This window comes from Fulmarus glacialis, unplaced genomic scaffold (genome assembly GCF_000690835.1).
Source record: "Fulmarus glacialis isolate BGI_N327 unplaced genomic scaffold, ASM69083v1 scaffold34516, whole genome shotgun sequence".
NCBI lineage: Eukaryota > Metazoa > Chordata > Aves > Procellariiformes > Procellariidae > Fulmarus > Fulmarus glacialis.
In genome coordinates, this window is record NW_009216811.1 from 7,909 (window position 1) to 26,637 (window position 18,729).

At 35.8% G+C, this 18,729-nt stretch overlaps 1 protein-coding gene across 2 annotated transcripts; it reads right to left on the reverse strand.

Moving 5' to 3' along the window:
• Positions 1-223: 223 nt before the first annotated feature.
• Positions 224-17,501, reverse strand: LOC104070805 (guanine nucleotide-binding protein G(i) subunit alpha-1). Of its 2 annotated transcripts, XM_009579438.1 has the most exons (8): positions 17,464-17,501; positions 17,243-17,384; positions 11,805-11,962; positions 9,872-10,000; positions 3,970-4,099; positions 2,562-2,715; positions 813-1,026; positions 492-711 (listed from the first exon to the last, which is right to left on the reverse strand). In XM_009579438.1, the coding sequence occupies exons 1-7, from the start codon at positions 17,466-17,468 to the stop codon at positions 836-838; spliced, it is 909 nt and encodes a 302-aa protein (XP_009577733.1). In that variant the 5' UTR covers positions 17,469-17,501; the 3' UTR covers positions 492-711; positions 813-835. The 2 variants fall into 2 exon arrangements, with proteins under 2 accessions (XP_009577732.1, XP_009577733.1); XM_009579437.1 differs by having other exon boundaries at positions 224-1,026.
• Between the last annotated feature and the right edge of the window lie 1,228 nt (positions 17,502-18,729).

Below are 18,729 nucleotides of genomic sequence, written 5' to 3' on the forward strand. Positions count from 1 at the left end.
CCACAGTTTCAAACTTTTTTCCATTGATATGAATGGTTTTAACAACTTCCTTTTTGCATTTCCATTAGCTTCAATGATAGTTGAACCTTAAAATTCAATTTCTCAGTGTTGCCACATTTGCACTGCAAAGACTGCAAGCCCAGATTTCATAAACTGTGGATTTAATTTACATTTAAAAAATAATCTCCGCATTTATCTTAAATTTATAAAAAGATTTTTTTCAAAACTTAAGGCAAAAAACAAGTTTTATTGGTTATGTTTCTTTAAATCTGAGCAGGTGTATGAGGCTGTTTAAATATCAAAAAAGCTAATGCCATATACAGTATTACCAACAAAAGTAAAGAATAAGGCAGCATGCACCCTTAAGATGAAAAGAAAATTTAATTTTACAAGATGTTTAAATAATCCAAAGGCAGAAAGTGTTTGTCTCCTCTAAGAGTATCTTCATAAAACATGGAAATTTTAGAGGACATCAAGTTACTAAAATATTCCGTTCAACGTTTATACAAATACATTACTACAATTATAAGTTTACATACAATCAATTGACATCTCAGTGTTAACTAATTACTTAAATTTACAAGACAAACATAAATAAAGCTGTTAAAACAGGCAAGTACAGTACTGATCTATCATTCAGCACAATATATTTTGTATTTCTTTCACCTTGAAAAGAATCAGATTAGAATTGTGCGAAGTTGTTCTCCAAACCTAGAAATAAAATAAAAGGGAATTAAGTATATCTATGCAGGTTTTACACAGCACGGGCGTACTCCAAATACCTACGTCCTGTTTTCAGGCATGTAATTTACCGTTTAACAACCTTTGTCTGTTCTCAGAAGAGGCCACAGTCTTTAAGGTTATTTTTAATAATGACATCAGTTACAGCATCGAAAACAAACTGCACATTTTTTGTGTCTGTGGCACACGTGAAGTGAGTGTAGATTTCCTTCGTGTCTTTTCTCTTGTTCAGATCTTCAAACTGACATTGGATATAAGCAGCTGCTTCTTCGTAAGTGTTTGATCCTAGAAGGAGAAAATTGCTCACTAAGCTGGTTTCAAACTGAGAAAGAACAAGATGCATACTATATCTCTGAAGGAAGGGGTTCTCTGGAAATAGTTAACCTAAACCTGAAAAGGAGTAACTCCACAGCCACTGCTTTAAGACACCATAAATAAATCTTGAAGGAAACCTTTTGGACACATTTTTAAGAATAAAAACTATGGACTCGATTCAATTCCCGCTGCAGGAAGAGTCTTTCCATTTACTTCAGTGGCAGACGAGCAAGTCATTAATCATAGAATAGTTTCGGTTGGAAGGCACCTTTAAACATCATCTAGTCCAAGCCCCCTGCAATGAGCAGGGACATCTTCAACTAGATCAGGTTGCTCAGAGCCCCATCAAACCTGACCTTGAATGTTTCCAGGGATGCGGCATCTATCACCTCTCTGGGCAACCAGTGTTTCACCACCCTCATCGTAAAAAAAAGTCTTCCTTATATCTAGTCTAAATCTACCCTTCTTCAGTTTAAAACCATTACTCCTTGTCCTATCGCAACAGGCCCTACTAAAAAGTTTGTCCCCATCTTTCCTATTAAGCCCCCTTTAAGTACTGAAAGGCCACAATAAGGTCTCCCCAGAGCCTTCTCTTCTCCAGGCTGAACAACCCCAACTCTTGCAGCCTTTCCTCATAAGAGAGGTGTTCCATCCCCCTGATCGTTTTTGTGGCCCTCCTTTGGACCCGCTCCAACAGGTCCATGATTTTCCTGTGCTGAGGGCTCCAGAGCTGGATGCAGTACTGCAGGTGGGGTCTCACCAGAGCGGAGTAGAGGGGCAGAATGACCTCCCTCGACCTGCTGGCCACGCTTCTTTTGATGCAGCCCAGGATACAGTTGGCCTTCTGGGCTGCGAGCATCACTGTTCCCTAGATTAAGATGTTTTGTTTCCTTCATTCAAGTTATTCACTTTCAATTTTTATGGTTTTTACAAGTTTTGGGTTTTTCCCCAACTCAATTAAAGACATTTGGCATACATATTTCTCCTAAGCTTTTTAGCTCCAACGTGCTACTTTCTGTACAATGGAATAGCCTGAAGTTACAAGGAAAATGATACATAAAAAGGCTAAGACTTGCTAATGAAATCATCCCCTTTTGCTACACATTTCCTGAATAAGCCACCTACTTCTGACATGTATCTACACTCCCTGTTCAAATAAACACTCATGTATCCTCAAGGATTCCTGCTAGTGAACAAAATTACATCTAAGTTCAAAAATAGGAGAACATCAGAAAAAAGAATGGGCTAAATAAATTAGGCTGAAAAGAGTTGCAGCAGTAACATGTAAATGCTATCAGTGGACCAGCATTATTTCACCTGGTTAAAAAGATGAATCTGACTTAGCACTATTTTATTTGTGATCCATTAAAACAACCCCCCATCTTAAACTTTATTTCATTTAAATATTTTAGATACCTAGAGTTATTAAACTCCTCCTGATTTGTGCATCAAAAATGAGGTAATTTAAACAAAAATTACTTGACACCTGCACCCCCCTCCAATACCTGCATATTCAGGGTAGCAAATAGTGAGAGGACTCCTTTTTATTTTTTCTTCAAAAAGATCTTTCTTGTTCAGGAAGAGAATAATAGAAGTGTCTGTGAACCATTTATTGTTGCAGATACTGTCAAACAATTTCATGCTTTCATGCATCCGATTCTGTAATTGGAAAAAACACCTTGTTGTATTTTATCAGACTTCAGTGGTAAAATCAGGATACATATTTTTGATTAGTTACAAATGAACCAGGTAATGACAAAACTAAGTTTCTAGCACATAGAATCACATTTTACCACAGGGAAATACAAAGAGGCCAGGATGACTACAAAGAACACTTTCATAAGTAGGGTTTAAGCAACTACTTTCTCTTTTTTTTTTTTTTTTCCCCCTCCTCATTTCCAGGCTTAAGCTGTTAAATATTTTAGAAATTTTTGGTGTGTTTTGACATGTTGCAGTACAGATATTCTACAAGAGTTGCTGAGTTACCTGAAGTTGTCTTATACTGATTAGATCTTCTGGAAATTGAAAATTAAATTCTGCACCTAGCTGAGATTCCAGCATAAGAAAAAAAAAAAATAGTTCTATAGAACTAGAGAATCAAATGAGCAGGGTTTTTTCCCTCTTATCCTAATTTTTAACTCTGTAGAAAAATTATCCAACATGTAAGTACTTTGGCCAACCTCCAGTCATTTAAGTAGCAGGATGCTAGCTATGACCTTCTTTGACTACATTTGACTTGAAAGGTTTTTTTGTTTCTCTTTCCTCCCCAAGCTCTATTTTATAAGAAGTTGCAGAACATGAAGAACAGCACAGAAGTTTGTTAATGGTTCACACACACACTAGATAAGCATCACTTTACATCACTCAGATAGTAAAAAGCACGCACTCTGTGCATACTGATATGGGAGGAGTCACACCTTGAAAGAGGAGAAAGGAGTAGAGGGGGTTGGAAGGGAGAAGGAAGAGAAAAATTTCTGCAACTAAGGAAAGAGGTCAGGGAAACACATTTAGAAGGAAACAAAAACTGAAGACTGAGAAAGGAGAGGAAAACAAAACATGCGGTAAAGTAGAAACAGATACGTCAAGCAATTTCTTATTATATACTTCTAGCATCCATAAAGAGACTAAAATGTGTATTATTGACAATCTATCCTCATTAATTTATGCATCCTTTAAAACATAAAAGGGTGTAGCTGAAAAGAATAGCTGTCTCATAGTATTCCTTCTGAGAATATGAGGAAATACTCTGAAACCTGAAAGCATGAATTCTATCACTAATTCTCTGAGACCTTTTACACAAAATCCATACATCTTATAAAGCAGTAATACTCTAAAAGATGTATTTATAGCTTTTCCTTGCAAACTTATTTAGTTTCCAACAACTACTCCTTTCTTCAACATTAAGGTACTTGCCATTTCCTCATCTTCAGCCAAGACCAAGTCATAATCACTTAATGCCACACAAAAAATAATTGCTGTGACACCCTCAAAACAATGAATCCACTTCTTCCGCTCTGATCTTTGGCCTCCAACATCAAACATTCTGCAAAACAGAAGTGCAAAGCAGGGAATGAACTCTGGAATTTCTAGCTTTCTGAATGTTAACCAATAAAATCTGAAAGTATCAGCTGTGTAAGTTAGATCACAAAATTTTTAAAAAGGCATAAAAATCTGCAACATTTATTACTATTTAATGTCTCAGTACGAAAAAAAAACACTTTTAATAAAGCCTTAAAAGTCTTCCTATACAACATTTTACAAAACATGAGTGTGAGATGAAAGCTAAACAAAACTGATTATTTACAAATAATTTGTACTATATTTCATTAACAAAGTTAGTTGTAATCTATAAAAAATAAAAATACAGAGTTAGCTTTACTAAACATAAACCAGATGAAAGTGTTATTCAACCTTTAGCCCAAATGAATAAAAAGTCTAAAATAGTAAAAGGTATTGAACAATAATCTAAGATTCTTTAAGAGCAGAGTGGTATCTGTTTTAATACTTGGAAATAATGCAATACTAAGGAAGTTGGATACAAGTAACACTGACTTGATTATTGTTGGTTTAGTATTTGGAATATAAATATATAAAATCTAATATTCAGTGGAATCTCTAAATCCTGGTGAGTTTCAACTCCTCTCTCTCCTAAACCAAATTGCAACATGATCTATTTTTCAACTGGCCATGTTTAAATGGGATTTTTTTAAGAGACACTAAAATTATTTTCAAAAATTCTTTTAAAAGACAAAATAAGCATTACATAATAAGAATAATCATTTTCTCTCTAATAAATGCATTTTTTGGAAATGCAGTTAAGTGAGAAAACTGAGCTATAAAGGTGAGTCTTGTTTCTTTTGAATTCTTAGCTTAGCAGAAACAGAGCAATAGGAAAAGACCACATTCCAGAACTTAACAGCAAATTAGCACGGTATGAATGGATTTGCTCTTCTCTGCTATCTAAATGCTTTAAATGGCCATTTACTAACTATTATGGGCTACAGCCACTCTGAAAGACAGAACTTTCATTAGACATCATTAAATAGCATCCTGATATAATGAACTGCGAATCATGGGGGGCAGGGGGGACAGGAACCAAAAACCAAGCAGACAAACAGTGGTATTCTGAAATTAAGTAATATATACATCATAGGATCTTCTCAAAGAGAGAGAACAGACTTTTTCCACCTGTCTCTTTCCTATCACAGAAAAAGAAGTTTGTTGCCTCAAATTCTTGCGATGCCTTACAGCTTCAAAAAAATGCAAATATGTCACAGTATTACTTCCCTCGCTATGTCAGTCAATATTCTATCATGCAAAAATTTAACTTTTCCTCCTACTTACAAGCAAATGCAATTATTCCTTTTAAGAGAGGCCTGACTCTTGTCTTCATGGGTTTTCATAAGTTATTTTAACTTTTTTCTACACTGTCACAAAAAAAGAGCTTAGAATTCAGCAGGTATAAAAATGTTCAAATGGGAGGAGGAAGAGAGAAGATAAAGAACAGAGGACAGACCAGTTCCTACACCTCCATCCTCTTTGCTGTAAGTAGCAGAATGGCCAGCGCTATCATGAAAGTGTTATTTGGGTAAAAACGTCATACGAACAGGAAGAGAAATCCAAACCAGAACAAAAATTGTTAAGATGCACAGTTATAATTCTTGTAAAGATATTCCAGCATGGCCTAAAATCATTCAGAATTATATTAGTAATAAGGCTATCACACTGAGGGCTTTCGGTAGACAGTAGGGCATGTAGGGTTGAACAACAACAAATCTCATTCTTTATAGGACAGAACAGAATACAAGACAGAAAAACTAACTGAGAAACTGAACAAGAAAATTGCTCCTTTTATTTTCTGTGGACACAAGCTTCTAAGGAACATGAGAAATTAAATGCTTTATACTGATGGCAATACCGTAATATCAATCTGCATGGATCTCACCTAGTTCAATAATATCTTATGGCACTGCTCAACGCAAAAATATTACTACTAAGACGGTAACTGAGAGGTATAAGAAAACATGGCACAACTTGCCATATTAATAAAAAACTGTAGTAAAAAGTATCTTTCAAAGAACAGCAAAAATATAAAGAAAATAGGTCTGCGCAAGAAGCATTGTATGATTTTGGCTTGTTCAGACTATGTTGCCAGCATGTATCCTGGGAAGGGAGGGAAAGTGTAGAAGACAGACAACTTCTAGAACATAAAAGAAGTTTAATTTCCAGTTAAGATACTGATTTTGGCCAGAAATGTTTGCTTCAATTCAGAATAGCCTCTCTGCCAGTGGTGTATTTCACCAGTGATGCTTGTCTTTTTTTTGGGGCTGTCATTCTAAGAGTGCACCTAACAAACTCCCAGTTCTTTATGCGAACCATCTTTTTGCGCTCATCTTTGAAGTTTTTATACACTAAAATCTAGTGTCAGATGAAGTCTTGGCACCACAGTTTCACAGAGAACACCTCAACAGCAAGTAATAAGAACCTGATGGATTGTTTTATGTAATGAAGCCTCTTCTCCATATGATATCAGTACAGAGAAATACAGGCATACAGAAAAAAAACCTATTTGGCACACAAAGTTCTTAAAAAACAATACAGCTGCAAGTATCTTTCAGAAAAATTAGCCATTCTGAACAGAGCGGTCTTAAAGTTCATAAGCTTTCCATCTGCCCTGTTAGAAGTCATACTGCGGCCTGTTAGGTCACAGTCCCAAAAGACTGAAACATTCATAGAAGCTGCTTAATGTGATTTCACCTTCCAATATGGGAGGGTGTGCACACAGGGTTGTGTGCAAGCCCATCTTTTAAGCACTTACCTCAGGTGCTAAAATTCATAGTACTGTCCATAGCTTGACTACTCAAAAGAACCATATTTTGCCTATGCAAGGCAAGTCAGAGTCTACAATGAACTAAAAAGAAATACAAGGCAGTGCTGAAAGAATTAAAGTTTGTGTCAGCTGAATCTAACCCCCCTTACCTGAAGAATGAAGGTATTAGAGAAATGCTTTAATGACTTTCCATTATTTAAAGCAAGCAGACTTCTCCAATGAGACTGCAAGGTGACTATGCCACATTAAGACAAATTACTTCATTGAACTAAATGTAAAGTATTAAAACACTTCTCCAGTCATCACTTTACTAAGCTATGTTACTTAGCTATATTAAATGGGTAGCTTTCTGAATGGTTTATCTGCAATTGTGCAAATTTAAGGACTTATGCAAGGTCCTTTCATTAGCACAATATGTTTCTGAAAGCTAGTGTTGCCAGATTTGCTATGTTCTGCTTCTTTCAGACTATTTAAGCAAAGAACATGATTCCAGTACCCATAAGGCCAAAAGGACACCACATATTTATTAAGATTGCTTTCACTTCTTTTTTAAGGTTATACAAGTTGTTCATTCCAGTCTCCAGCCTTGCAAAAGACTCTGAATTTGACAATTTTTTTTTTGAGGCAGGGTGAGTGTTTACAAAAATATGATACGTATGTGGGAAGTCTCACATATTACACACTTATTAAAACTGACTTTTATTTTTTATTATCCGCCTTTCCTGCCTTCCCTGGGCTGTAAGATTGCGGGGGGGGCAAATAGATAAAAAAACCCTACCAATTTAATGTTAGCGTACTACACGACTAGGTAAATTGCACTAGAAGGGATTCAATTACAGTTGTTATTTTTAGAAATCTTCAAGTGTTCTCAGTTGCTAGATTTTTATTTAAAAAACCCACATTAAAAATAAGTAGAGAAGGAAACAAATTAGAAGAAAAACAAAGACCCTTGGCCTTCTGATCAAAACCTGTCAAAAACATAACCTCTAACAAGGACTTCTACTTGGATACACTGCCGTGCAAGTGACAATGCTCGCTGCCCATTTAATGTTCTACAATGGAATAATGCCATCTTAAAAACATTTTACAAATTACTCCTGTTAGAATTTAAAAATGAAAACAGGATTCCTTATAAGTGTTCCTTACCTTCAGAGATATCTTTGAGGGGAAGTCTCCGGATACCACCCTATATAAATGCAAGTCAGCCACCTACTCCTACTTAGTTCTCAAATAATTAGTGATGGCTGTACCCATAGGAAGATATTTTGTACTTGTATACCTTAATAATTAATACCTTAAATTTTAGTTGTTACTTCTGTCAATTCTAATGCTAATGTTTTATAATTTTGTCCTAAGACCTGAATTTCCGTAAGAATTTGTTAAATTATCAGAAGAACATTTCTACAAAATAAGGTGTTCTTTGAAGACAGAAGTAGTAAATAGACTCAACTTCTGAAATAGTCTACAGAAACAGGATGAAGATGACTTGCTATTTACATTTTAGATTGAATCAATAATCAAAGCTATGCTAAGCGCTTTATAGAGAAGGCTGAAATGAGGCTCAACCTCAAAGAATCTAAACACACACAGCAAAACAGGAAAGAAAAGATAAAAGTACACAATATTGCACAGCTAGTCATGTTTATGTACCCTCACTTTGGTATAATGAAGCCTTTTATGCCTTCAGTTCATCTTAAAAGTTCATTTCAATGTTATGTAAGAGTATACTTCTTCAAGCCCTTCCAATAACTCACTAAGCCCATCTCCTAAGGCACCTGCTGTACAGGTGTTTAAATGTACAACATTAAGACAGGCCTTTGGAAGTGCCTGTAAAGTTACACATTTTATAGACGTGTAATCATATGGTCCTTATAATGGACTTTATAGGACTGTAACCATATGGTCCTTATAACAGTCCTAATAATCAGTACAGACTGGAAGTAGCCACCTGCATGCAAATTCATTGAGAGTGTAGAAGAATTTAAACCCATCTACAATAGGGAACTCAACAAGAAACATGAGAAAGTGAGTAAGAAAATGGGTAGCTCCTCAGAATACTGAAGACCTCTTGAGGCTTGGCTAAGGACTACTCTCATTAGGTTTACAAGAGATTCATTCCCATTTACCACTATTATTTTATGGATGAATACGAATTTTGTATACTTAAACTCTAAAACAAGGAAACAAAATGTATTTCCACAGTACTGATGGCCCTGAAGCACCCATATTACAGTATTTGCTATGCATTTACATGAAAAAAATATTTGCCATGAAGATACTAAACAAATGTATTGTATAGACATGCTGACAACAATCTCTGCACGGTCTAGATGCAGATGCAATGGGAGTTTTACTGAGTTTTCTTCTCATTCTTCCTGATCAGTAGGAGGTAGTATATTATTATATTTATACTATCCTATGCTTTCATCATGAATGTCTTTGGACATAACATATTCAGAATATTAACATTATTTTGTAAATCCCACACGACAGAAAATATAAGCCACATTCTTACATCGCTAAATAAAGTACTACCTTAAAGTACAACACATATTTGATTCAGTTCTTCAGGAAAATGGATTTACTGTTTCACACAACAGCAGCAAACATTTATAAGACTCCAGCTCTCCAACTTAATTTAAAGGGAAGAATCTGATAGAAGAAGAGCTATTTAACATAGCAGAAAATGGAATATTTTGAGATTTAATTTACATATAAAATATCTTTACAAAAAGTTTCCAATAAAACCAAAGCATTTATTACTTAATATCTGCATATTTATTCTGAGTTACTACAGGAGTTCCAATGACTCCCACATCCCTTCAGAAAACTGAGCATGAGGAATTTTTTTCAGAAAAGGGGGGGTGGGGTGGAAATCAAAGTTGTGGTTAGACAAATTTGTTAAATTACATCATTGGAAGTCCATCTTCTAGAACTTCACAGAAACCGTAACTGACAGATGAACATGTAAGATGGTTTACATACTTAAAATGAAGATCTTTGAAAGTAAAGTGAGTTTCCACTATTCCTGTAGTTTTCACTCTAGTCCTGAGAACATCCTGTTGAGTTGGAATGTAGCTGGTTTGTGCGATCCTATCCAAGTCATTCAAGTAACTGCAGGTAAAAATAAATACTGCTTTCAGTTATTCATAAAATAGTAACAAGATAATTACAAAGAATTACAACAGTTCTAGGTCCATTCATTATATTGTGCTTGACTTTTATAAAATAGCTTTCTCTGAGATAAGACAAAAAACAAGACACATGATTCCCCTCAATTTTCTAAGGTTTTTTTAAATAAGCTTTAGAGACACAAAGATATTTCATCCTAGAAGAAAGAAAACTTATGCAATTGACTCCACTACAAAGAATTCTTCTTTTGAAATCCCAAAATGCAAACATCGTTGCATGTACACCAATGTTATTTGCACTAACTAGAAGAATACCTTCATCTTTGTAACTTACTGAACTACAAGTTACTTTGAACTATAACCAAAGCCTAAAATTACCTTGGGTTTGATAATAGGTATGAAAAGAACAACTCAGTGTTTTGCCCAGAATTAATGTGTTTAAGAAAATGCTTAATAACATAACAATTAACTTTCTATTGAGAATTTCTAATTGCACACATTGTCTACAACAGTATACTTTCATTGCCAAAATTCTTGCGATGCAGGCCAAAAAGCCCATCATTTCTAAAAACCATACAAATCTTATTTGTGCTTTTCCCATAGTAAATAGGGAAGACATCATGTTCTTCTTTCAGTGTAACCAGAAGTTAGCAATTTTAAGGATACAACTGTAGGGCTAGAAGAACAGTTTTCTTATGAAATTGGAGGCAGAGGTATCTAAAACAACGAAATAGAACAGAGGAGGTTACCAGAGGAAAGTAAGTGATCCTCCAAATGAAGTGCTCCATATTGAAGAAAGTTTATACAAGTGCTATCTCTTAAGTCAAGAGATCTGTCATTGTGAGCTTAGCTTGTTGCCATCTACCCTCTGTACCCTTAGAACAACTTCAGCAAACAAGTAACAATCATGCTAGAAGTATCAGTGTTATTTCAATACAATTCGATCACATTTCCATTCATTCAGCATGCTTATAATTACATTACTCCAGCTGTAGTCTTCTCACAGTTACCTCACCTGCATGTTGTTTATTTATGTACAGTTTTCTAAAGAACAGAAGTACCTTATTTTAAGGAAAGTGAAAAACAACTTTAAACACTACAAATTAATTCAGAACAATAAAGCTTTAAAAAATTGCCCTCTAAGGCCAGTATCACTGCTATACCATTCTTTACCATCTTACCTCTCCCTCAATGGACTCTTTTCCTTGACTGACTTACCATTACTTCCTGCCATCACATCTTATTTCTCACTCCCTTGATTCCTTACTACTTTATTTTTTAATGAAGTACCCTAGCATAGAAGACACATCCCGACTGTTACCTATGCTCAACACATTTCTAACAGAGACTGTCAATTAACAAAGAAAATGTAGCAATGTTGAACCATAGGAGAAACTGCATCACGAACATGAAAGTAGTATCCTTGGTAATACAGATTCACATCACATAATCAAGTTTCCTGGACACGTTCAGATACTGAACAGGTACTCGAGTCACGTTTTTGTAATAAAAATGCTATTAAAGCACCTTAAAGCAATTTTTGTCTTCCTCAAGAGGATGAAACAACTGGCCAGAACATGACTCAAATTCATAATTATACCACACTTCTTCCTTTCCAACCTTGAAGCCTAACTGGAGTATTTTGACCCAAGCAGACAATATATTTGTCCAGATACTTCTAAATTTTCCATCCACATGGGAGCAGAATTCCTCAAAAGATGAGACTCCCCTTATATTCCTTTACCTACTACTTACAAAGAGAATCTTGTTTGTCACGTAGTACTTACTAGGCAGCAGAATCATTAAGCTGGTATTCTCTAGATCTGTTGAAACAAGCTTGAACTCCACTGTCCTTCCACAGTCTCTTGATAACTCCAGCAAGCTCTGCAGTCATAAATCCTTCTTCTGCTGCTCCAGCTAACACAAAGAGTTGACGAGCATCATCCTTTAGGATGTAAACAGAAAGTGGAGAGACAAACATTGAGGAAATACAACAGAAGAATTATCACCTAAGAACTATATTCAGCAAATGAGTTACTTTCTTAACCTGGTAAACATAGAATCATAGGATCATAGAATCATTAAGGTTGGAAAAGACCTCTAAGATCATCAAGTCCAACCGTTAACCCAACACCACCATGCCCACTAAGCCATGTCCCTAAGCGCCTCATCTACATGTCTTTTAAATACTTCCAGGGATGGCGACTCCACCACTTCCCTGGGCAGCCTGTTCCCAGGCCTGACCACTCTTTCAGTAAAGAATTTTTTCCTAATGTCCAGTCTAAACCTCCCTCGGCGCAACTTGAGGCCATTTCCTCTCGTCCTATTGCCCGTTCCTTGGGAGAAGAGACCAACCCCCACCTCGCTACAACCTCCTGTCAGGTAGTTGTAGAGCGCAATGAGGTCTCCCTTCAGCCTCCTCTTCTCCAGGCTAAACAGCCCCAGTTCCCTCAGCCGCTCCTCATAAGACTTGTTCTCTAGACCCTTCACCAGCTTCGTTGCCCTTCTCTGGACACGCTCCAGCACCTCAATGTCCTTCTTGTAGTGAGGGGCCCAAAACTGAACACAAGATTCGAGGTGAGGCCTCACCAGGGCCGAGTACATGATTGTAACCAAGCAAAAAAATGTGAAGGACAACAATTGGGTTTAGTGTTCTGCATAGGATATTAATTACCACATTTTTCAACAACAGAAAAAGACTAGTAAACCAAATTTTTCATTAGCTGATAAAGCTTCTTCTGATCTGTTTATAACTTGAACTAAGCTTCTATAAACAGAAGTAGTAACATATTTTGTGCTCAAGTCTAAAGTTAACCTTATTTGCTCATTAAATACCACAAGAATAGAATGAATAGAATGGTTACAATGCATCCTAGAAACCTTCAGAAATGCAGATGTATATTGATTGACTGAAGAAAACACATTAATCACTTAAGCTTCAAAAAACAACTTTCTTTGAAAGTGACAAATGATCATTTCTTCCCAAATCATGCATCAGGATATAGAAAAATACTTCGTAAAACCTTTCCAGATAAAACAGTTACAAATACCCATTACCTTAATTATTCTACAGAGACCACGTTTTCTCAGTAATGCGATATCAAGCAAACATCAAGATTTTTAAGAGAGCAAATGCTGGATTTTAAGACTATATATAATGACTGCCTTTGAGACTGAGACTAATGGAGTACAGGACATCGATCCATCAGTCTCCTTTAACAGAATTTGACCAGTTGGCTACTTTCATCCAATTTGGACTGAGGAAAGAAACTTAAAAACATTAGACCTGTAAGGCATTGGAAAAAGAAGATAGCAGGTGGGCAGAGGAAAGAGATCCACATTAGTACTCTCCTGTAGGTAGCTGCTTGACCTTGGTTATCAGCTGTATGTGATCTAATGCCAAGGTATGTCAGCCAGAAAAATCATTTGCGGCTTGTAACTACTGCCCACAGCATGTACTGTTTGTCCAACAATTAAAAGAAAGAGAACAGATGATGCTGGAAAGGAGGAAGGAGAAAAGAGAGACTTACGCACATCAGCTGGGAACTGACAGTATTTCAAGAAAGAAGATGATTTAAAAAAGCAACATATAAGGTTATTCTCACAAAACACTAAGTGAAGATACAGATGTAAATCTGCAGAAAAATCCTGTTCTGTCACCTTTGCTGTTCAAACAATAAGCTGTGAAAAACCCCAACATTTTCAGGATAAGCACAGAAAGTAGTGATTGTTCTAAAGATACTGTCCGCTGTAGACTTAAATAATCAAAGATTATGACAGCTAACAGGGAAATTGTTTACAGGTGGATTGAGTAATACTGATATTCACAGCTTGAAAACAAAAAGCTTGCAGTTCAGTCAACTCAAGGAAAACTTGAAGAGATTTATATATATCTGTACGTATACATATGTAGTTATACATATGAACAACTACAGATATATAGTTCAAAAAGTTTTTTGAAAGCTAGAGTAGTTACAAATCTAAAAATGAACATCTGTCAAACAAGTTAACAGAATACTGATTACCGTACAGGCCAAGGCAAATTGTGGACACTAATAAAAATTCAATGGATTTCGCTAATAATTGCATAAAAAAACAGACCAGTAAAGAATCAAAGGGTTGGATAGTCAGATTTCACGGACTGTAGTTTGAGCAATACGCCTGCATAAAAGAAACCTGAATGACAATTCTGGTCTTGAATATTGTTTGTGGATGCAAATGCCAAGGACCTACAACTCATAGAAGCAGCAGATCTTGAAGAAGAGCCAATATATTAAGACACATGATGGAAACAGCTTAGAAACTGACAGTCAATTTTGTCATGAATGATTACGCCATTTTATACCTGACATGGTCTGACTTTCAAACATACAAAATTTACTCTGTTTCAAATAACTCTAATCTCTACATGCTCTAAAATGGGGGAGAGGGGAAAGGGAAGCTGGAACAAAAGAATCAATTTCAACTTTTTAAAAGCCCAAACATTAAAATAAATGCGGTCTCTGTTACCCCCATACTCCCTTTTCTAAGGATGGCAAGTACTACAGACACCACAAATGAGGTAGTATGCAATGATCAAGTCCTATATTCATTATTAACCAATGCTAGATGTTTTCCTTTAATTACACTGGAATGGGGCAGCTTCCTCTCTAGGTGTCACTATTTTTATACCAGATTTCATAAATGAGATAATGTAAAGAAACTAATTTAACCACCTCTCTAGCTAATTACAGCAAATCTCATATTCAGGAAGTGGTCCATAGTCCTTTAAAGCACATTCACTAAATGTCTCTCAAAACATAGTTTCTACTTTAGTACTGAAACATCCTGTGAGACAAAGGAAGATACAGGAAGACTGACCATTACTGAAGCTGCTGGTGTAAGCTGTGCTCCCTTGATTCAATAGCTTTAAAAAAGAAAACGTTCAACTCACTGCTTTACCATTAGTCTTATGACAGAATAAGAGTATATGATTTTCCAAACAAACATATCCCATTTAGAGTAAAACCCTCAGAAATTCCCCTCAGAAATTTAAAAAAAAGTCTGAATGTAACAGTTTTCATGAGGAGTTACAATTTTGAGCTTTTTTTTTTTTTTGCCAAAAAACGACAAAAATACAATGAAATAGAATAAAATTTAAAAGGCTACACTATGATAATCGAGGAATAGCCATACTTTTTTTTTGTTTAAAGCGAGACTGATGTATAACACAAGCTCCGAATTCCTTTTTCCATTTCTGACTTAACAATTGGCAAAAATCTAGTACTGACGTTCCATAGCAGTGTTGCTCTGAAAAAAGAATTTGAACCACCAAGACCTGCCTAAGTGCAGAGGGATGGACAGCTATTTTAAGATTATCCCTGACAAAAGTTTGCCTCATGATTTATATAGCTCTCTGAAGTCGAGAAACTCAAATGACTTCAAATAGATATCATGTATAAAATAGCCCTCAAAATCTTCTTGTTAGTCATTTTATCTGCTAACATCTAAATTTACTCCTCCTCCGTTTTCTCATACTATGTATTTAGTAACATGAGTCTACCATCTGCCTCTTTCCAACATTAACTGCCAGACTCCAGAGAGGACTCCATTGAACAAATACTGAACCAACATGCGGTAAGAAACTGTTGCTGCCCTGGAAAACTTTGGTCTTAAGGGAAGACAATAGCAAACACAAGAACAAATGTAGAGAGGAATAACCAACAAAAACAAAGCTTTTACTAGTTCTGTTTACAACTGAAGAGGTTTCAGGTAGAATTAACATATATACATAAAATAATGACTATTTCAAAGAGCACAATGAAAATTAACTAATAATTCACGACTGCCAATCAGATTTAGACTTCAGATACAACTTTATGACCCACTTCACGTAACCTTATGAATGTTTGTCTTCCTTATGACAACCATACATAATGCATTTCACAAGGTCATTCAAGGTATACTGTCTAATATTTATAAATTGCTTTTTAAGCAATCAATAAGGTCTTGAACACAAGACTTTCTCATGAATGAAGAATTTACATACATTTCTTATTTTCCAACTCCTCTCCTCCCAAACTGTAATTCAACCTTAACGTGACAGAAAGAACTTAATTATGACAAAATATCCCTCTGACTACCTTACATACTTATTTCAGTATATGAACAGTGAAAAAAACTTCCTCCATTTTTCCTGCAAGACAGCCATAATGTGGCTAGTTCCTGCTTCAAAAACTGTACTGGTGAGCATACCATATTCTGACACCGATTTCTATGGAAAGAAAATAAAAGCACACATCCCAAACTAAGTTTCAATGCTATTAAGACTAACAACTTTGGTGACCAGTTTCAGCACTGCAGCACAGAGTGGATTCCTGTAACCATAAGACAAGCAAAAACATTTAAGCTAAGCATTTTACAGAGAGACTGAGAGCATCTAACCTCCTGACCAGACGTGGACGTAATCAGGGTCACCATAGGTAAGAATATAGGGTTAGGACTGGAGAAACAATAAACCAAAAGAATCAATTCTGCAGACCAGCTTCAATAAGTGGAATGGCAAATAAACCCGTCAGAGGTTTGTATGTGGGACATTAGACGAAACGAGATGGAAAAGTTGCAGAAAAGCTTAGAAAAAGGTCTCCTATTTCTTGGGAAAAATCCTTAATCCACATGTTATCATGAAAAAATGGGATACCAGCAGCAGGGCTATGCCCATGTCTCTGCTTAGAGTAAAATAAAGTCCTCCACACTGGAAATCAGTATGAAACAGGATCAAGCTCAGAGGCTGGAAATGTTTTAGGCACCACTGTACCTATGACCTAACAGAGAAGTGCAGACAGTAGCTAGATGCCTACCTATGTTAAGGAATGTAAAGATGTCTAACTTAAATGACTTACAGAACATAACAGCCCAAAGTCCATACAAATAAAGAGACATGACTTCATAGTTTCATGTTTTTCAAAAACTCCCTAAGACTCAGATGTTTAGTTCTCCAAATTTAGATACAATTTGGGGAATTGTATCTAAACAAATAGTTGTTGTGAATCAACCAAGTGCTGATTGCTCTGTAGGTCACCTTGCCATGTAAAGACCAATGGCACTTTAGTTTTCACTCAAACTTTGTATCCCACAATGAAGATTTTTGGATATCAAGATATTTTTTCAGGAAATAATAACAGACAAAAATTGTAAACGAATGGGTATTTCAGCTGTATATCTGTGTGTGTATTTCAATACTCACAGCCCTGGTTGGATCACCAAAGTCTATCTTCAACCTCCCCATTGCTCTAATGATAGCAATAATGGACTGAATGGTGTTACTGTAGACAACAGCTTTGTACTGTTTACATTCTTCTTCTGAATAACCAGCTTCATGGATAATCCTACGGAAGGAAAAAAAAAAATTCTCTATTCAAATAATAAAAAAAAAAATTCTCTATCACAGTATTTCACCATACTTACTTCATTTGTTTGACAATTGTGCTTTTCCCTGATTCACCAGCTCCTGAAAAATAAATGTGTGAAAATTCATTAGAGTAGACTTTTATTCATCTTTGAAAATACATTTAGTTTCTACATTTCAAATACCTAATCAATAAAAAAAACCTTCAATAATTAAAAGTACATTTGTTACAAATTAATTTTTAATATCAAAATGTAAGTGTCTCGAGCTGGAAGTTTCAAAATCAAGACATTTTAAGAACAAATTATTCAGCTCTAAAAAGTCTTTGCTCTTCTTTTTACAGAAGTGAGCATAATCTTTACACAGTCTGCTGGTGTTTCTAATGCAAACAGACGATCAGTTGTTCAACTTCAAAGGGGTCCGAAGCTCAATTCCTCTAATTGCCTTTTTAATCAACACCTAACCAAAAACCTCCTTCATAAATTCTTCACACTGTATTAATGGTCTTCAGTGTTGCAAATGAACATCTTCAAACTCTTCAGGGTTCTAGTCCTTGTAACCATCTTTTGGCCCTTGCAAGAATAAACCAACAGAGTCAGACTACTTTTTGTTGGAACAGATTGCATGAGGTTTGTCAGACATGCTGATACCATTCTCAATGCTTAACAAATAAAAAAAAAAAAGCATGCTATGTTAAAATACAAAGCTTACAAAAACAATTAGTATGTCTGTCAACAGACAAGAAAAAAAAAAAATGCAGTTTTTGCTGTCTCAACAACCTTAGTTTACTTTACCTCCACTTTCTTTAGTCTGCTTCTTTCTCTGAAAAATTATGGAACTCTTAGAGCTGTAATCTAATCTTTTCAGATAGCACGCTCCCGGTTTGTCTGTGACTTGTGCTGAATTCTCCCTCTTACATTTCCTCTTTCTCAATATGGTTTTGCAGAAGTGAGCATTATCTTCACACAGTCTACAGGTGTTTCTAATGCAAACAGATTACCAGTTGTCCAATTCCAATACAACCAAAGAAAACTCTCTTCTTTAGAGGTCACTGTGACCATGGGAAGCTACTGATAAAGGCTGTATTTACTGATCTTCAAAAAAGGGCAAGAAGGGGAATCTGAGACATTATGAGACAGTCACCCTCACCTTGATCCTCACACTAACTATACAGCAAATACTCCTGGAAGTCACTTCCAGGCACATGAACGAAAAGAAGGTGACTGGAAATTGTCAGCATGGATTTACAAAGTGCAAACTGCGCCTAACTTTTCATGAGGAAACAGCTGCTTTTGGGGATGAAGGACGCCAATGGATGTCATTTA